Source organism: Polyergus mexicanus, unplaced genomic scaffold (genome assembly GCF_030449975.1).
Source record: "Polyergus mexicanus isolate NDT 795.1 unplaced genomic scaffold, iyPolMexi1.0 SCAF_11, whole genome shotgun sequence".
Lineage (NCBI taxonomy): Eukaryota > Metazoa > Arthropoda > Insecta > Hymenoptera > Formicidae > Polyergus > Polyergus mexicanus.
Window position 1 is genome coordinate 29488 of NW_027223331.1, and position 21771 is coordinate 51258.

General features: G+C 36.4%; 1 protein-coding gene across 9 annotated transcripts in view; it reads right to left on the reverse strand.

Annotated features, from left to right (window-relative positions):
* Dh31-r (Diuretic hormone 31 Receptor) overlaps window positions 1–21771 on the reverse strand; it is a 71605-nt gene that overhangs the window by 2942 nt on the left and 46892 nt on the right. For 5 of the 9 annotated variants that reach the window (XM_070304326.1, XM_070304324.1, XM_070304325.1 and 2 more), the window contains 8 exons: window positions 15591–15697; window positions 9299–9390; window positions 8595–8721; window positions 7819–8045; window positions 3211–3381; window positions 2552–2675; window positions 1091–1132; window positions 929–1012 (listed from right to left, as the gene is read on the reverse strand). In XM_070304326.1, the coding sequence (XP_070160427.1) occupies window positions 929–1012; window positions 1091–1132; window positions 2552–2675; window positions 3211–3381; window positions 7819–8045; window positions 8595–8721; window positions 9299–9390; window positions 15591–15697 (974 nt within the window). Of the gene's footprint in view, window positions 1–928; window positions 1013–1090; window positions 1133–2551; window positions 2676–3210; window positions 3382–7818; window positions 8046–8594; window positions 8722–9298; window positions 9391–10438; window positions 10546–15590; window positions 15698–21771 lie in introns of all 9 variants that reach the window. The other 4 variants (XM_070304321.1, XM_070304327.1, XM_070304330.1 and 1 more) reach the window with 3 other exon arrangements.

Consider the following 21771-nt stretch of genomic DNA (forward strand, 5'->3'; position numbering starts at 1 on the left):
CAAATTCTCGTTAAAATCGCGAGGGTGCTTTCCATCCTAACCCGATGGGGAACGTCGTCGAGTACAGTTACTTTCTAGGATTTTATAGATTACCAGTGCGATAGAGCGCAGATCGACAAATACCGTCCCGTATTCGCGACCGTCCTGTGAAAAGCAGTAGGATTGAAAGGAATTGATGGAAATTCGTTCGATTTAATTGTAAATTCCGAATCTCCTTCAAATACCACAGCGATGTTCCCTCCTTAAAAAAATTCTTCATTTTTTTTCCGTTCCTATTATATCTAAAGTTTCTCAAAGTAGATAACTTTCGATCGAAATAAATTCTTAATCAATATTAACATATATTACGATGAATCTTTTTCTCTCTTTATATTTTCCACAAAGATAATATTATGCAAGTCTTGTTAGGTAGGACGTTTCCGTTTCGGTAATTCGGAATTTGAGAAATCAAATAAAAATATAATATTTTCGCGTAATCGTTACGTTATTTTTTTATCTATATCGTATATTTAAATAGGAGTAAGTAATTAGTTCAAACAATAATTAAACGTTCGAGCAAAATATATTAGTTAATAATGTGGTTGCAGCTCTTGTTGTTTGAAGAAAATTAAAAATATCATATTCCACTAATTTTGTTGCAGCGAGGAATGTACAATAATAAAATAATGATAAGTATGTTGAGAGCACAAGGAGAAATAGGAAGAACCTAAAGATTTAATTAAGTTAATCCGCGATTTCGGAGATAAGGAATTCAATTTCACGGAACTACGGAGTTTCTGTTACTTTCTTCTAATCCACTTGTTTCTTCGCGCTCGGGATATTATTTCTCGTTAGGTGAAAGTTAGGTGAAAAGTTTAGGAGGCGATTTAAAATCGATTTGATCGCAAAGACGGGCGCTCTGTTTATAGGCTTGGTCAATATTGCATACCGAGACGGTTGTGGCCGTGCAGGAGTTGGCTCGTTTTCGTAAAAGGGTGTTGCCATCCCACTTTCTCTTGAATTGCGCTATTACCTGGCAGCACCACAAGGGAAAATATCATTACACCGAAGGCAGAAAACGGGCCGTTTTCCATAGTCGTAGGAAACTTACCTCGCCGTTGCAAAAACAGAAAAGCACAGCCACACAGAGACCCTGGGAAAGAGAAATTACATTTTACCTCGTTGTATATATGGAGCTCGAAGAGAAGCGTTTCCAGAGAGAATTCCCAACTTGGGAATTTATTACAATTTCTTGCGCATGAGAGATACGGAAGTTTCTTCTCCTCGGTTAACTTTCAAATATTTACCGCCAATGACCTATGAAATTATAGCATATTTTGTTCATTTCACTGTACATTATACGGTATAGTATGCGAAATATTGAGAAATTTATATTAATCGACATCGCACAATTCCTTTTTCCTCCACATATCCTCCTTATCTCTCTTGAGAAGAATGAGGATATTTTTTAACAGTCATGAAATCATAAACGCAAGTTAAAGTGTTATAAATTAAGATTTATGGAAAGACGAGCAAATATTTTAAAAATAAATTATTCACATCTATGTTTTATAGATCTCCGTGCTTCTTTACGTATCTTTATTTTAGCTTAAATCGTTTCCGTGTTAATAGCGTTTCGAATATGTTCGAATGCAGCAAGTGACCGCGAGGATAATCGATAAATCGCTCGTTGCAACGTTCCTCGCTGTATGCGATGTTGTTAAGACGCGCGAATATAAGCGTTTTAACAATCATATTTTTCAGATATAAACGGTTATGCCGAGAGTTTTCAAATCTCAAGATAACTGGTTCATTCGATAGAATCGCTCAATTAGATTGCGACTCTATCGATACGACATAAAGTATTAATTATACAACGATGTAGCTACGTTGGCAATGTAGTGTATAAATAAAAGCGCAATTCTCTGGTATAAAATTTAATATTCGCTCAATACTCGTATTGCTTCGAATAAAAATTTCGAATGCTGCCTCTTCGTTCTGAAGCCACCATATACATATTATTCATTATGTCACGAGTATAAGAACAATAAACTGAGAAATAATCATATTTCATGACATTATCACACACACACACACACACACACACACGTCGTCGTCGTCTACGAAATTCATTGTATATCATAAAATACATCGACGGACTATCGTTTCTTCTTTGTTATCGTTTTCGTTCATATCTAAAAAATTATTAATATTTATTCGTTAGGAAAAAATGTATCAAAAGATTCGTTATTGATATTAAACAGTTCTTTCAAATATTCTGCAATATATATATATATATATATATATATATATATACACAAATATGCGTACAATTATATGTTTCGAAATGTGTATATAAATTAAAGATTTATTTTGATATGTAATCAAAATCTGACTTGGTATTTCTTCAAAATATATGCCGTATGAGCAATACACGTATAATATCTTGAACAAAGCACGACACGTGCTTTTTGCGATATAATTGCATATAATTAAATTGCTTATTTTAGTCTTATGTTAGTTATAAAATAATATGTGAAAAATATGTGTGAAAAATTTTTAAGTCACTAACCTGGAAAGAAGCTGTAATTGCGGAAAGAACCTCGTAAAAATGCTCCCAAGGGTGCTTCTTGGGTGGTCGAAATGGAATCACTAAATAGTGAAGACCCAAGAGAGGCACCAAAAGTAATGTAGCCCTAATAACAAGATATTAGATTTTGTCTATAAATGAAGATTAGTATCAGTAATAATTATTGTTATATATCTACGCTTAAAGATACCAGTATTTTTTTTATGTTTAATGACAAATAGTCGCCAATCAATTACAATTACCTGCGATTAAATTAATAAATTAACAATTTTTGTATTATGATAAATGATTGGTAATATTAGGAAACAAGAGTCGAAATAATATTAATAATTAATCATGATTAAAAAGAAAAATGTGCTGTAGATTTATTGTTTCTCTCTCGCTCTCTCTCTCTCTCTCTCTCTCTCCTTTTATATCTTCTTTTGCGTCATCGCGTTATAAGTACAACTTGACGTGAAAGAAACATTAAGGGTCCGAGTACAGACTTTTGCATAAACGTATATAACCATAAGCATAAGGAAATTGATTGGTCCATTTCCTTTTGCATATGCTTATGGACCAATCAATTTCCTTATGCTTATGGTTATGCGCTTATGCAAAAGTCTGTGCTCGGGCTCTATAAGTATAAAGAATCCAACTACCTGAAAGCTTGCAGCATGGATCTTGAAGGGCGTGTTCCGATGGCAGGACCGGCGCGTAGTTTCATGAGAAGAACTCGCACAATGTTGAATAAGAAGAGCAGATTCAACATAGTGGAGACGCATACGGGATAAACCAGCACGTTCATATAATTGCCCTCGTTGATCCAGCATCTGATTGTGACAGTAATCAAGATTGTATCAAATTTGCTTTTTATAAGTCGATTGATGCGATGTGGCAGCATCTTGCATACTATATATTGCGTTAATTATATAACGTACAATTTTATCTCTCTCACGATATATGCGTTTCTATTGCAAGAGAGCTACGTTAAGACAAATATAAAAATGATGATCTGATTTCTAACAAGGTACAATATACATATAATTAATTGTGTACTTTTGTTTATTAAATATATTATCGCAAGAAGATTGATGAAATGTTTGTTGGTTTATTAAAAGCGTTTTCCTTTATTGTTAGTTGCCGCATTTATCGAAGGGAGGGAGTTATTTTCGATCGATCAAAATATTGATCATGTATAGTTCCTTCGATACGATCATAATATATTTAGCGCTTTTATTAATAAAAAAACAGAAAATAAGAGAGAGAAAGAGAGAGAGAGAGAGATGGCTTCGTCTGTGCACCGAAGATCGATCGTAACAACTAACAGAGACTCTTGTGTATAATTGAACGTATCCGCGCCGGGTGGACACTCAATATCTATAAATTTCTGTCCTAACAAACCTGATAGGAAGAAAAATGTCAAGGAAGTATATCTCTCGCGTAGCGACGTTCCCGTAATAAATAATGCGGAGGATAAAGGAAGACATACACACGGAGAGATTGGAAACTTGCTGTTAGATATTGCGTCACTCTGACGATCGGTTATAAAACATTTACCATGAGATATAGAGAGCATGCTACAAAAATATATCGACGAAAATAGACGGATAAGCGAAGACTAGCGGATGCTGACGTTGGATCGCGAGAAGTTTCTCTCCTTTTCTCTCCCTCCTCCCGGCAATAAAAATAAAATCTTTTCTTCAGTAACAACATACGTGTAGCAATACGAGTCGCATTTATACATATGTATATCGAAACAAGGCGGATATAAATCAAATCTAATACGCGCAGTTGCCTTTTTGTTGAAATTTGAGATTTTCTTCAGAGGATAATTCGGAAATGATTCTCCGATCAATACCGATCTCTATCTAATATTATTTTTTATTTAATATACAACGGAATACGCGTACTTTTAAATAAAGAAACTCGACACCTCTCGTGTTATTTCGCGATAAGCGAGCGTTCCGCAAAATTTCCAAAACGATAACGATCGAATCGACATTTGTTTTCAATACGATATTGTTTACGTCAACTTGATGCTTCATAACGCAATGTCAATATGTGGCTCGTTATCGAATCGTTTATTCCATCAATGTTTCGATGTGTTTCAGTTTACGTCGCTCGTAAAGCTATTCGTATATATATTCGCGTGGCATGTTTCCGGTGCTGCCTCCTGATACAAAGATTGAGTGCCAGCCGTATCTCTCCTCATGTTATTATTTCATTTACTTATTGTTAGACACACGCCCTGCGTACAGACTATGGTCTTTGAACAATAATTTTAGTATCTCTTTTCCACAAACGATAAATTTCAAGTGGCCGGTAATAGCAGTAATTTATACAATTAGTATCGTGAATGGATAAATAGCCGTTTACCATAATGCGCACAGAGCAATAAGCGCAAAATCGGAATCGATCGGTTCCTTCTCGACTGTAGAAATTCATTGGATTTCATTTTCAAACTTCCGAATAAAAGTTAAAATAGCAATACGTAAAGCATGCGTAACAAGATTAATCCGATTAGATTATCAATGCGCATCTAAGATTTATGTGCAAGAAAGCTCGTTAGTTTCGATAATTTAAAATGATATAATTTACAAGTCACACACCCGCGGTCGAAACAAAGTTGCGTCAATTACTTATTGTTAAACATAATTATCCACTTAAAATTTCTCAGCGTGCCATGTCGCATTCAATCTTCAAACTCCCATTGGAAGTTTTGAAGCGGAGCGACAATGTACAGTCGCAATCCACGTGGCTTCATTCAACTGAACTAAAGCGTGATCGACCATGACGGACCTCGAAATTGCGCTACACGGCGCTTTCATCAGATCGCTTTCTAAAGCGATAAATTAATTTCACCAAATACGTGCCTCTAGTTTTCTACCACGCCTTTAAATTTATACACACACACGCGCGCGCGCGGGTAAAGTTGCCAACGAAGCAAAATTCATGGAATTATAATAAAAGGCCGAATGTACGAGACGCGTACTACTCTTGATGACTCTTGATATGTCCTCCATGCGAGAAAATTAAAGCAGCAAATCTTCCTTGTAGACAAGACCTCGCTTTCTAAAGTAACGATGGTATTCGAAAACGCTGATTCATTCCCGCGGATTTTCTCGCGGGAGAAAGCGGGAAAAAAAGGCAGCAAAATGTGAAACACCTCGCAAAGTAGCAATATGTTTTATCGATCTTTAGATTTCTAATTGTATATCAATTTAAAAATAAATGTGTAAAATTAGTTAATCTAAACATTATTCTTAATCTTATATCGCGATGCAAAAGACATGAGATGTAATATTTCGCGTAAAATATAAATATTAGACAAGATTCCATAAAAATACATCTCAAATCAAATTTTCGAAAAAACAGAGAAAAGAGCAGTTATTTCGTTGCTCCCGATAGATATGAAAATATATTTCTATCTTATATATTCATATTTCTATACCTTATAAGATTTCCTCTATTATTCTTATATCGGTCTCCTCTATATACAAATATAGAAACCTTATGTTTCAGAAGAACGGGACATTCGTATACCACTACACGAAAAAAGTTGCTTTTTTTACGGTAAGAAAGGTTTCTGCACGGTAAGTTATGTAAGGCGATCCCACTCTATCGTTGGCTATAAAGAGCATTTTTTCGCGCAAAAACGTTGAACGTGAGGTTTAGAAAGGTTTTAGATAAAAAAGAGTCTTCACAGAATCTCGCGTGAATCTGTTTTCCTATGTGTGATACCATCACGATTAAGAGTTACGATGTCTAATAAAAGTGAGGGAAAGTAAATAGGAAACTTTTCTAACACAGCTTTTCCCGCACAGCGACTTCCTATCTTTTGCTCGATGATTTTCTCGCGAACTTACGTAACTTTGTATTAACGGAGACAAATCGATGAGAGAGATCAATGAATTATATTATCAAGTGTAATTAACAAAGAAACGAAGTATAATAATTCATCCGACTTTGTTACCTTAACGCAATTATTTTAACCAACGATACCCTCCATACCAACGATCAATTTCGTTCGATATTGCATCGCTCCGAGTCAAGAAGATCGCTATTTTGTTCATATATCAAATTCAAAGCAAGCGTGCGATATATATCGACAGTTTTCGTCCGGCTGTCGTATACATATAATGGAGCGGTAATATGATTGTCGCATCGCGGTTTCGATCTTCTACCTCGGCGCAGTTTAGTTACGGCGGCGGCGGACATATCTAATTTTACCGTCGTTATTACGTACCGTCCACCGACCGCACGCTGTTCTTGCCGAGAAATTAATGTCGACCGGCAACCGGCAGCCTTTCCATGGTCGGCTGATGCCGCGGGTCAATAGTCTCCCCCAACGGCAATCCAAACACTTCAATTAGGAGGCTTGTTGAATCTTCCTCTCCTCTCCCACCCTCTCGTAAACTTTATCGTAAACGCGCCATCACGTTGAAGGAATCTGAGACGTCTTACCCTAATTCGGCACGATTAGTGCTTAGAAACCAAGTTCTTACACGCGCCATGTACTTAACCGTAATTGAAAAATTGTTTCTTTGTTTTTACAGATCTTGCTATTATACAATCGCGATTAAAACAATAACAAGAGCTAATCGTTGTCTTAATTCTAAGACAAAGAACGAAAGTTACTTTTGCGTATGTCGTTTAAAGTTCGTCTTTGGAATCGCTATGGAAATTTCTAACTGATACTTTTTCAGTATTAGAAAAAAAATTAACGCTACCCTTCCGCAGACATAACATTCAATAAAAAATATGTTAAAAATATGTTGGTCACTCAATTCATATATTGTACGCGTGTTTTATATTTATTTCTCTCTTGGACTGTGTTTCTCGATGGATTCGCCTTCGAATCCATCGAGAAACACCGAGTATGGAAAACTTATCTAACAATATGCAATAAATGTATTACAATCTTTCTATTAACATTAACAAATGGGACATCAAATGGAAAAATTTGACATCCGGCGTAACGTTATAAAATAATAATCATGCGAATAGTTTTTCTCTCGAATGGCTCAATGATATTAACGAATTTAATTTTAACTTTAAAAGCAATGAGTACAAAGGGTGTAATCCTATTTTTTTCCGCCTATTTTGTATGTGCGATAAAAGCTCTTTTCATCTTCTTTAAAACCCGATATTTTTTACCCAATTTTAATTTTTTTACATCTATATTTCAGGCAAAAGAATTTTTTTTTTATATTCGTAGTAACGCGGCATCCCTCCAAGGAATTATCGATTGATGAATTGCTACTTACTGCTCGGTGTCCGCGGGATCGTCGCTGGATGCGCGTAATGCCGTGTACAGGGTGACGATTACAGCTGGCACTGGCCAACCGAGTCCCATCAGCCAATTGACTAATTTGTGCTCGCTGGTAAATGCGCTCACCAGCAGCGTGTGCAGGTAGAAGCCTTCGCAGAGCATCCAGGCGTAGTTTGTTAATAGAAAGTAATGAAGGAACGTGTGCAGGACGCGACACGGTATCTGTAAAGTACGAGCCAGCTTATAAACGTCCCTTTCAAAGCGACTCAAACAAGCCGCGTCCATTCGCCAAGTCAATCGGTACAATTGTGCTCAAACCGAGTTCAAATGCAATATTTCCTCACATTTTTTAATGGCTACAAATAAATGTTTACCACTTTTAACGATTCTATGATCGTTATACCATGTATCGTTGAAGAATGTTTTACATTTATCGTTAGTTCAATATCGCATGACTATCCTGATTAATTTTACGCTCAAACTTGTTTTACGTAAACATTTATTTGTTCTTTATTTATTTTTTAAATTTTTGTAACCGCATTTTTTTTTTTTTTTATGAATGAATAATAATATAATATATGTTCAAAAGAAGAAGAAAATTATTTGTTTTAAGAATAACGACAGAGGGAGACATTATTCTCGTTATCTCAATAAATGTCGTAAGTTTCAATATTCCCAAATAGATTTTTATAAAATTTCATGTCTATCTTTATACATTTTCCCTCTTCCATATTATATATATATATATATATATTTTTTTTTTATACGTACGTCATTATTAAGTAACACATCCGTGTTTGCTACTATAAACCTATACCAAATCAACCACAAAGCATTGTTGATCGCGAACGAGGTGAATAGGTTCATATGTAGCGTAATCCGCGCGCATCTGAGAGATCTGCGTGCAAAAAAAAAAAAAAAAAGAGAGAGGTTTAATTTTACGTCTCCGAAAGCCCAATTTAATTATGTTATAGGATAGCAACAAAAGAACTGAGACTCCATCAAACGCGATTGTGCATATAAGAATAGGATATCGATCAACCGCTACCTAAACAAGTTCAATATTATCGAATAGAATCTATTAGTCTACGATTGTGTCGTATTTTCAACGACGGCAAATACTTGGATAAGCAATGTCTAAAACTTGCCTATAGTACAATATACATGTATATAATAATTAATACAAAATAATGCCTCTTAATGTATCTAGAAATATATTAAGAACTCTCTTTTAATATTTTTAAATAATGTCCTTTGTGTTGCGCACCCGTTATAGGATTTTTAATCTCTTTTTTTCCAATCTTTCAAATATATAGATTTTATTATGGCGAGTATCCTAATTTTCATTCAGTGATAAAATTCAAACATATTTCGAAAATTAAATTTCAGAATTCTTGCATTAACGCGCATAGAAACTTTAATATTCTGTCGACATAACGAAGATATATAACAACGTCAATAAATTTAAAACTTACCGGAAGTACGTGAGAATTCCTAGGGAAAGCAATAGCGCTACCAAAGATATTGCGTATCCCACCTCGTAAATCCCATTTATACTCTGCTGCCACTGTAATCGTATTATCAAAAAACTTTAAAACTTTTCTCTTGCCTTTTATAAGATAAGACTGATAAGATAAGACTGGTAACTTTTAAAGTGGCGTCTTAATGCTCATTAATTCTTTCTCCTATTATGCAGATGACGCGAGCCGCGATCATATTATTTCAGTCGGAAAATTGCGCAGTTTCGGTCGATTGAAGGTCGAAACTATGACATAATGAAAAGCGAGAACCTGATACCGATCGCTTCTCTCATTAATTATCGTTTCCGCGTTGCAACTCCTCGCGCATGCACTGCCAAAGGAACTGATACTATCGCGTCCAGATTTGTTACATAAAATTATCGAGGTAAAGAGTATCTCGAATCGCGTATCTCGTAATATATCGTCGTCATAATCCGGATTGAGCAAGATACCAAGATGAATAACAAGAAGAATAATAAGAAGAACAAGATAGCTAAAATGTATATCGGATATAAAATAACGTGAAAAATATTTTTCAATTATCCATAAAAAATGTAACATATTGTTAGAATAAGTTTTAAGCGTAAAGAGAGAGATATCAAATATTAGTTTTCGCAGAATTGTTTTTAGAAAATTTAAACAAAAGGTCGAGAATTTTCCTTAAAAAAACAAAGTAAAAGAATTGTATGGAGTAAAAAAATAACGCAACTGACGACGAAACTTGTTTCATATAATCAAGGTCTTAAAATAGTATAGCGACACAATTTCTCCCTTTCTTTTATCTCGGAACGGTAGTCTCCGAGGCCTACGAATGCGAAAATTTGTATCCGGTTACAATCACCGTCCGACTATTACTATCCCGGACTATTTTCAGCTGTCGTTAGAGCGTTCCCGTAGGAATACCTCGAAATTGATTTTCTTCGAGGAATTTTTTCGGTTGCCGAGAAGCAACGTTGATGAACTTCGAAACTCCGTTCGGAAGTAGTCAACGCGAAAAGGATCAGGAGCATCAAAAAAATTCATTCTCATATTTTTATCATTCACGAATGACGCGATCGTCCGTCAACGTTGTCGCTTTAAAATTCATTCGCTTACAAGATCCTCCGTGTCCCTCGGGTCGCCGCTCTCTTCCCCCCATTCCATCCATTCCCTTGGCAATCCCCGTACTTCCTTTACGCCGGCACATGCAAATTTTACCACATCTGCAAAGCAAAGTCGGCCAGTAATAAGGCTTTATAACGTTGTCCTACGTATGACAAATATCCGCCAGGCACGAAGTATATTTATGAGACCGATCGAAAACTTGTCTCATTGACTTGCGTCAAGGACAAGTTCGGATCTGAAAAATTGATCGACGCAAGCCAGGCTTGAGCTTCGGGACGAAAAGAGAGGCCAATCGGGATATTGTCCAAAAGCCCGACTGTATATAATTATGCTTATTCATTGAGCATGTAAAGCGAAATGACGCGGCTCGACGGCTCGTCGTGAATAGAAATCTATTTTCGTGTATTATCAGGACTGCTGCTATGTATGATGTCGAAGAGACATATCACGGGAAAAGCATCAAGCCCTCTGCTCGCAATGAGGTCGAAAAGCGGCATTATTCTTAACCGCCATCGTACAAACGTCGCGTTACTTATTAACGCCACGCTTGCACGAAAGCTCGTACAAATCTACGCTTTCATGTTCGCTACTTATGGATGAGGTACCGCGGCTTAAATCGCGCGCAAATGCGAAATTCATATTTCATCTTTTCGAAACATGCGAATATGCTGTATGAGATGCCGCATTAGCTGCGATACCAACTATCGTATAAATATTAAAAAAAGAGAAAAGAATTTACAAAACAAAAAAGAATAATCCATGTGTGCGCGAGTGTTGTTTCCTATGTATAAATGTTTACGATTAAATATTGATCGGTACTTCCCAGCAAAATTTGTCAAAGAATCGTAATTACCATATATTACAATTATTATATATACTATATTATCGGAATATACATTATGTAATATTATTATGCGTATTATGTAACACATTTATCGCAGTAATAAAATCTCAATCCGATTATATTTATTTCATGTAAGAAATAGAAAGATCACATTTCAATGTTAAATTTAATTATCGAGAGGACCAAAACAAATCGCAGATATAACGCCGCGTACACTTGAAAATGAAATTCGTTGAATTTGATTCGAATATTCTGAATGTGAATATTATAATTATGAAAATCAAGTCCATACGGCGGTTAAAGGGGGGAGGGGGGGGGGGGAGGGTCGCACACTAGGTCACATGTGTCTCACGTCGCGCTAAGGTGTGGTCGATGCTAAATAATTTATGAAGTTCGGGAGCGTACACAATCTCCAGATACACTGTCAGCTCTATCTTGAGATTACACGGCACTTGATAGAGTAGATAGTAGATAGAAGAGCCGAAGAGCCGCGGGTCTTTCTCTCTCACTCTCTCCCAATATCGCTTAATATTTAATTAACCACTGGTCCCAGAAATTATATCGTTGCTGCGTGCGGGAACATGATAATTTTATCAAACGCGAATAAACGTCATAATTGTATCGTATATCCTAGGTTGCCTTCACTCTCTTGACTTTATTATGTATCGATATAGATAGTATGTAAGGATAGTATATAGGGATTATCTCACACGCGCTACATTACAGCTCATTGTCATTTGCACGATCCGTTTAATATACGATATTAGGAGGTAAGATAAATCCTCAATTTCGCATACCTGTCGTATTGTCAAAGTGAAATCAGGCTATCGCTGTTTACCGACTGCGTTGAATTCCGCGTGAACGCGATGAATTCAGTCGGAACGTGATAATATCGCGCGCGCGATATCATCGATTCAATAATGAAAGAGAGCTGCGAATTTAATAAAACGATAAGAGTCAATGATAGCATATAATGAAGCGAACAAAAATTAATATTTAAATAAATATATAATCGAGTAAAAAAATATATTTTATTTTATAAAATATATATTTTTATTTTGATAGATTTTTTTCTAAATTATAGATCAAACCGTATCGTGTAATCAATCGATATTATAATAGTCAAATAAAATTATTCGCATTACAATTATCAATCTTTGAATTGTCAAAATACACACACACACACACACACACACACACACACACACACACACACACACACACACACAAAATTGACAGTCCCTCATTCAGTACGAAGCGCATCAATCAGCATCGCGGAAAAGAGGTAATGAAATTCGATTCGATTTTACATGCCTTTTTAAAGGGTACGGGAGAATGCTTTTAAAATAATTGTCAAACAAAAGTGATCCTGATGCGGATGATGAAAATTTTATTTCTATTTATATATATAATATTTTTGCGGGACGCAAAATTGCTTCTCGATAGAAAATTACTACTCGATGCAATTTAAGTGCATTTATTTGCATAAGCTGTGTTTTCTGTTTTCGCAATAATATTTATTTCGGAATCGAGATGTTGCTGATGTTAGAAATACATGTGGATCGCATGTAAACGTTCATTGTGTATGCGAAGGTGTGAATATAAAGGCTTTTGTCATAATGTACAAAGAATCGGCTTCATTTGAAAATGCAACGCAGTGCGTATGTACACAACAGCTCATTCCCGTCAGACATGTGTGAATATTAAAAAGTCCGGGATACCGTTACCTCCGTAAAAAGACGAAGTATGTATTATTTCATAATTTGAAAAAAAAAAGGAAGAAATTAGATAAAAAAAGCAGAGTATCAAGATAATTCGGTTAAAACGGCGTTTCACTAACGGAGTTTAATGAATTCTTTCGGTTTGACCTCGCGCTTTCCGTAGACAAAACGGAAGAATTAAGCCAACTGGAAGATACTGCATAAAGTAAAAATTACTCGGCTAGATTACCGACAAGAGTATGCGTATGCATGTAGAGAGACAGTATACAAATAAAAATATATATTTCCTTTCTTTCTCTCGAGCTTTTCTTCGGTCTAGTTTCTCTGAACCCGAAAGATAAGCGCGCGCCTTATCGTTATATAAAATAGGAGACCGCAGCGCGGTATTTTCCACCGTTTCATATTTCCTGCGTCAAGCTCTCTCGCGCGTTATACGAATGACCACGATCGAGCGAACTGATGGGGGGAGCAATCGCGTCTAATTAAGGAAAGGAGAAACTCATTGAGAGAAATTAATCTTGAATGTTCGACGTGACGATAAAAGAAACGTAAAACGCTTGTTAATGCTTTCGACTCGAAAAATTGGTCTTCCAAGATTGAGAAACTAGAATAAAATGGAAAAATTATACAGATTATTAAATATTCAAATCATATATCTTCCCAAACCGAATTTTTTGCGCAATTTTCTCGCTCTGTTATCACTGTTTCTGTCGATTGTATTTTGCTCGATTATTGATTTATTAATTTTATTAGAAAATTATTTCTAATATCTGTTTTATACAAGACACCTAAAATTTATCATCCGAATTGTATAACAAACTATTCGTACATTTCAAACTTTTTACACAACATTTTTCTCGCAAAATTCAAATCGCGTTACTCGCGATATGTCCCAGACAGACTTGTATCTCATCTCATAGCGTGACAATGAAGCTTCGCTATAAGAATTCGATTTAGAGAGGGTTTCCTGCTGTGGCCTCGACGCTGGAAATCTCATCGACCGATGTCTCGACGAAAAATAACGGCACAAACATCGACATTGATGTCAATGCGCGTTAGAAGTGAATGTCGACGCGGCGTTGATGGGTACGTGAGGAAAGCGGCTTTAACGTGCCATAGTTCCGTGCCTGTGTATCAAAATGAAGCCGGTCCTAATGAATAGCACGTTGCACGAGAAGGATGTTGACACGCGGATGTGACGTTACGTAAAAGCGGCTTCTCACAAGCGCTTCATCACATTATCGCACTGTCTCGCGCGCGTTAGAAGCGCTTGCTGTTCTCCGACCCTTCAATCCCGGATTTAATGAGTGGCGTCGAAAAAGCTCAACTAAATAAATCCCTTTATCCCCGGTCGGTCGGGCGGTCGAGAGAAAAAGAGAAAAGTCGCTAAAATGTCGACGCGCGTCGGAAATACCGCATAGCCCAGTGAAATTAGATGAAAAAATATCAAATCTGCGAAAAAATTCGCACCTAGCTAAATTTTTGCATGGACCTTTATTTCGTCGATATAAATAATGAAGTGAAAAGTCCCCATCGATGTGACCCCTACTAAAAATTTTACAGAGGGTCAAAGATTAAAAAAAAAAAAAAAGAAAAAGAAAAAAAAACAGTTTTTCGCGAATATCTCTTTATCCACTAGTCCTATGGCAAAAATATAGTTATTACAAAATTTGTAGCTTATAAATCCTAATTTCCTTAGACTATCGTGCAAGAGACATTAGACATTGTAAATTAAAGGGATCCGGCTTTTTTGGAAGGGGGAAGGAGAGAGGGGGGGGGGGAGTTAGGAAATTTAGCTTCGTAATTTCACGCTTGTCTCTTTTTTTTTAAATTTCGCGCGTTCTCTTTTTACTAATGTTACGCGGCGCGTCACAAATCCGGTCCATCGAGCCGCGACATATACAGAGCGACGACAGAGAAATCAATTCTTCGGATATGAAGGGAAAAAAAACCTTTCTTTCTTGCGCTCTATATCGGCGCAATATTGATATCATCATTCGAGATTGGCCCAGAAGGTATCGGGGATGCCCTCAAGCGAGTAATGTATAGCGTTTGCCGCGGAGATAGATTGCGAGTCGCGATCGCGTGATCGCTGAAATTGTTCTCTCTTCCTACGATGCAATATAATAGGACATTCCCTATCGTATGCACACGGAGGGTGCGCGTGTCTTTCGAATATTTCGACAAACGAGTCCCGCTCAAACGATATTAGCTCTAGGAGAGAATATATCGCGAGTCTCGCGTATGCTGATCGTGTACCTTCGGGCGGAATAATGCGAAATCGAACCCGTGTCAGGACGACGACGTGTCACGCACGAGACTTTGAGAAGGACAGATATAACTGGGACTCGCATATGTCGCGGACTTACATGTTATTTCCCAGACAGATAAACTACACGCGTCGTTCTTAAGCGTGGGGTTTTTGTCATCGAAAACCTTAAATATCGATCTTTTTCATTGCCGATTGCGCCAAATGTTCCTCGACATAGTCTGTCCCTTTGATGCCAAATCTTTGATGATCGATCTAATTTATTTATGCGATCGGAAAGAAAAGTTGATACCTTTAGAAGTTACTCACACTCAGATCCTGTAGATTCACGCAAGTCGTGTAATTGCTCCATATTTGATTGGATTCGGGATGCCGAAACCACGTACCGTTCAATTCGCAATACTTGTGTGCCATGACTGCAACAAAGATTACAGAAATTTTTCATTAAATTCATTTAACACGTGATGATGTCGAAAGATTGGAATTATATTTATCGATTTGATTAGTTTTATTCTACGTCTATTACTACTTAATATTGTACTACCATATTCCTAGTCGATCGTGTCGTAGTGTATGTAAAAACGCCTTAGAGAGAAAAATTCACGTCAGATTTATATCGCTTTGATGTAATGTATTCGCTTTGATGCTTAACAGAGATAAGAAGCGTAGAAATATTTCCTGACGCCGATTGCATAATCATTCAACAAAGTTGAGTCCGTTTCTTGTCGAAGCTCGTTCAAACTTGCATTCGTCCCAACGAGAAACAACAAGATAATTTAAAATTTCCCGATGAAAGATACTCATAGAAAATTGCGCCGGCGGCGTCGCCTGAAGAACCGAGAGTTGGCACCCACTCCATTCCTATTAGGCAGTGGAAGGGGAAAGGGAGAATATTATTCCTCCCCACAAATCCGCAGTTTAATAGTTCGCAAATAAAACTATAAGTGCAAATTGAACTTTAACGCCGCTCTCGATTAAACTTATCTTTGAAAAAAATAAACTTGGATTCGCATCGACCATTTAATGCTTCGCGCACTTTTCCCATCTTAATTAGCCAATGAGATCCGATGTAAATATTCGGCGTGTACGAGAGTAACTGACGGATTAGTCTGTGCATTTATGTTTCTGTTCGTGAAGCGTGATCTCTCCGAGTTTTACATAGTTTTGCGGGTAGCATAACGTCGTGCCGATCAATTCGAGTAGAGAGACACAAACAGTTTATCTTAATCTAATTGATTCCAATAAAAATACAGAAATTAGGAAAAAATAATAAAATTAAAGAAAAAAAGATATCTAGAAATGCTACGCATATTTGATATATTTTCAATGCAAAAAAAAAAAAAAGTCATCCTTTCTCTTTCCGAAGGAAAGTAAAAAAAAAAAAAGTAACATATCATCATTGTACGAGTGCTTCAATAATTTTATCCAGTCGTTTCGTTGCATCCATAAAGTTACAAGTATAATACGATTTTGATCTACTTCTATATGTACTATGTACCTATACTTATTTGCGCGCTCGTGGATAATGTTTATCAATGCGTTCCCTCCGTTAGAGTATGTAAAGCGCTTCGCAAAGTAGCGGTACAAACTAACAACCGTATCGGCAAGCGTAGTGTGGCGATTAAACACCATTCATCGTAAAGATAGTTTCTGGGGAAAGGCACATTTACGAAGATGCTACTATGCGAGAAACAACACGCGGTCGCGCGCAAGAGAGTGAGCGATGTGCGTGGTCTCGGAGTTATATTACCGGGGCGCGTAATTCGTCGTAAATGGCATGGAATGCTATAAGCGAAATAACGTCTCTCTTGCACACGAATACGTGTTACGTGGGTGAATAATACGGCAACAAGTTGTGTTACAATTACAACGACATTGTAGCGGGGAATATTAGAATACGCGCGAGTCGCGCTGTAATTTCACCCGGGTTTTTGGTCCAAAACTCCCTTCTACACATGTTCTCGAAATGGCAAGAGTTTAGAGTGTGCTACCGCGCGCCTTGGAAGAGGAAATTAATTTTCTCCCCTCTCGAAACATATCCGAATTACGTAATCGCATCGTGCGAAAGCAATTTGAATCATTAAAAAGCGCGCAATTGCGGTTACCGCAATTATCAATCATTTCGTAGTTTTAAACCTGCGCCTCTTTCTTTCTTCCACCATTCTGACATTCTAGGGCATCATCAAGAAATATCACCGCGAATGTGTCTGTGTGTGTGTGTGTGTGTGTGTGTGCTCTATGGAAGGGAACGTATCGATTTGTAGCGACCTATTAACCCGTCGTAAAATGCTGTAGTCTTACTAAAAAAAAAAAAAAACTTGCAAAGATCATTACAAAGGTCGATAAATTAAAATTTTTAAAATATCAGACGTAAGAGTTGTGCTAAATATATATTCTTGGAACATTTTTTTATCAGTCCATTTTATCATCCAATAGCATCTATGTATAACGCGTTATTCATATTTCTAGGGAACGATTTAAAACCTTTCCGATTTAAACTTTATTATCTATTAGACTATTAGACAATGAAATTTTAAATATCTTGGTTTGTTTCTTGTCGGGATTATAGTATTAGAGATACGATCGATGATCTTAACGTAAATGTTTGATCCCAAAGCGGGAATTGTACTATAATAGTAACACCACTGTAATTTTAGATATATATTTAGCATTCTTTTTATATTTTATTAAATCGCTGAGTGAAAATTTACCAAACCGCAAGCTTTAATAAAAACAAAAAAGGGATACGTTTCGTAATCGATTAAAAATCGTAAAATTGCAAAAAATCATCGGAATTGCACGCAATTTTCCATACTACCAACCGTATAATCGTTAAACTTGAAAATTCAAAGTAACAGTTTTGAACGGCATTAATCGGTATTGAACAGTCATTAGTGACAGATTTTAATGGCTTCGGATAATTCGGTTCTATCGGATGGATAATTTTTGAGTTTAATCGAGTAAAAAAACGCGCTTAGTTCGCGCATTTATTTCGAAAGAAAGAAAGAAAAAAGAGAGAGCGCAAGGAGAGAAAATTACGCGTGGAGCGATTATTTGCTCGCTCGTTTGGTCGCTCATTATTTCGTGATGAGGGTCGATCGATCGCGCGAGTTGGCAGACTCGCGTCTACAAAGCCGTCGGATGTTCGCCGAGCGTGGGGTATCGATGTCCGCCCTTAATTCGTCCATCACCCCTTTCTTGCATCTTTCCTTCCGACAGGCATCGTCATTACATCACATTTATCTTCTTCCCCGTCTCCGGATGGAGAACTAGATGCTCCACCCAGACTTTAAAAAGAGCTATATCTATACATGTGTGTGTGTGTGTGTGTGTGTGTGTGTGTGTGTGTGCATATATGTAGAATAATATACGAGCAAACACGCGCGCGTATACGAGAATCGGGCATCGGGCCGGGCCGGGCCGGGCCGGCCCGGCCCGCACATACAAGCGGTGGCCTTTTAACGCAAAACTCTTGCCGTGCAGGGTGACACCGGGCGCAGGGCAAGATTTATTCGCAAAATTAAAATGGCAAAACGCTCGTTAGAAAAAGAATATCCGACACGTTTAATTCCCAAATAATAGCTGCAACGCATCTGCGCGAGTACCGATTTCGAAAAAAAAAAAAAAAAAAAGAAAAAAGGATTCTCGATGCAGTGGAAGAGCATGTAGTGCTACGAGTGTAATAAGGAGATAACAAAACGCTATTAGAGATCGTCGTTTTCTGAAATACGACCTAGTTGAAAGATAACGTTTTCACTAGGAACCCATCCGCGTATACCATACATCTGCCCACGCGCATGTATACGCTATTTTGCATCTCGAAATCAGCATACCTCATTCTACTTTTGACCCATTCTAAACGGCACGGTCATTTTAATTAATGAGATTAACAATTAACGAGAGAATGAATGAAATATGGTTCTCTTTCCGGGAATCAGTAACGGATTAATTCTGTTGGATTAACAATTAAAAGGACGAGACGTATGTGCGATTTCATCAAGATACCTCCAAGATTTTCTTTTTATCGTAAAATAATATGAAAGAGGTATCCTCTGATCCTTCTCAGATTTTTCTAAAATATCCTTTAATAATAATTATAAGATTCGCCAAAGATACATTTATATTTCACATGGGATGTTATTTTTAGACAGTTCTTATCTCTTGGTATATTATTTGAGAGTCATTTAGATAGATCAATAAAGTAACACAAAATCCTTGCTTGCGTAACGTAAAAAGTAATATTCAGCTCGCAAAACTAACGCGTCACCTCGAAAAATTAAATAAAAATGAGTTTTGAGCGTCAAACTATCTACGAACTAACAATACGAAATTGTGATAAAATTCGAAAAATGTAAATTGCTTCTTACATATTTGTTATTCGCAGTATCAATATTATGTGGATAATACAAATATAAATCTATATAATTTAATTACCGGAAAGTCTTCCGTTACAAATCATTTATGCGATAAATTATATTGCAAGGAATTCGCGTCTCTCTCGCATGTACATAATTCTCTCGACTCTACTATTTATTAACATTGTATTTCCTTGTTGGAAATATAAAATGGTTCGGGGATCGTGTATATGTATAATACTTATATATAGTCTAACCCATGTATGTAATAATTTATATCACTCTCTATACATATACTATTACATAGAGATACATAGAGACATATATGCATATAAAATAAACTAGCTCGAATATTGTCTACACATATGTACTTCACTTGAGAAATTACTTTCTGGCGCATTTATGACTTTCTGTCTCAACTGACAACTTATTAGGGTGGTGGTAGTTGAAGGTGATGAATGTCAGTGGATTCTCTACAGCCCCAATAATAATACCACGAGTTCCCATAGATCATAGATCATAGAGATGACAAACCAAATGCAATTAAATGCGTGCCTGTTGTAAAACCTCTTCTTTTTCTTTTCTCGAGTTATCAAAAGTTTTCTTCTCAATAATGCTTGTAAAACGTTGATAAATAATTTTTGATAAAAAGTTTATGATTAAATAACGAAAAATTCCAATTTGTTGTAGTGCGTCGGAGATTAAATTAAATTAGCCATTAAATTCACGCACAAAAATACTTGAAAATATTTGAGAATTTTCAATAGTCCATGTGTCTAATTTTATATTATCTGAAAAAATTAAATAATATAAATAATAATTTTTAATATTTATTTATAGATTTGAGAGATTATTGTGATACATGTTTTAGACCATTTTATATGTACATATGGCTAACGATAAAATAAATACAAAGAGATGAAGAAAAATTGTCCAGAAGTTATCGATAGAAAATGTTGAGAAATAGTCGCATAGATTAGAAAATAAAATAAAACGATCAAAAAAATTGATTTTTTTATAATATTCTTGAACTATTATCTCGTCTCGGTATTGTAGAATGTATTCTTATTTTAATTTTAAGTTCCACATTTCACATTTCACTACTTTGAGCTCTTGTTCTTTGATCTCGTTTTAAATGAAATCTTTTTCCGGTTCTATGAGAATTTCCGTTAAATGAACGTAACTAAATTCTTCACTGATCTCGTTGCAGCGACTGGTGATGCGTTTCGCGAGATTATCAACAGAAACGGAATACTATGGATTGTCGAAGAGAGTAGAGATTGTATCGGAGTATTTTTTTTCCCGCGAAAAGGCATCTCTCCCCCCGTTTAGGATCGCGCAATCAGGCAACTATTTGTGCACAGTCAAAAAAGAATAATTGTACATATTGTTCGTAGAAAGATTGGATCGGAATAAGATAAAAAAAAAAACTCGTCTGTCGGAGCGATCGGTTCGTTCGTTCGTTCGTAAAATTTACCCGATGCACGTACGAACAACGAGAAAGCGACGCGAGAGACCGTATCTTGAATATCTTGGAATACTCAACATGAGTCGAGAAGTCTTGTGGAACTTTATTAATATCGTCAGAGTGTTCGCGAAAGTTTCAATCAGCTTCGCCGATAACTGATATGTACATCGCGTTGCGTCTCGTTGAAGGATCGATAGCGCACTTGAGCGATTTCAAACGTGCGAGTATATCAACTTGCAGCATCCGTTGAGAGGGTCAAGTATTTAGCTTCGAATCTGACACAGATCACACGAATTAGGAAAGAAGAGATAAATTAGGAATTTGCAATTAATTCTCTCAGCAAAAGATACGATACGTTGTGTACAAATATTTTTGTCGTCAAACTCGCATCATCAAAAGTTTTTTCGCTGGAAATTTCATTTCGGAGATGCATACTTTCGCAAGAAACTTCTAAGGTATTCCGGATAAAAACAAATATAGAGAACAAACCTTTGTCCAAATTGCTTTCGCACATGTTCGCACCGAATTCAAATTTGCACTTGATATTGAACGTTTATCGAACGCTTTTTCGCCGCTTCTTATTGAGAATCGAGTCGAATTTAGAATGCTGCATTCGTTTCAGCGAGATTATGTTTTAGCGCAGAACTAATCGATATTCGTTACTCTT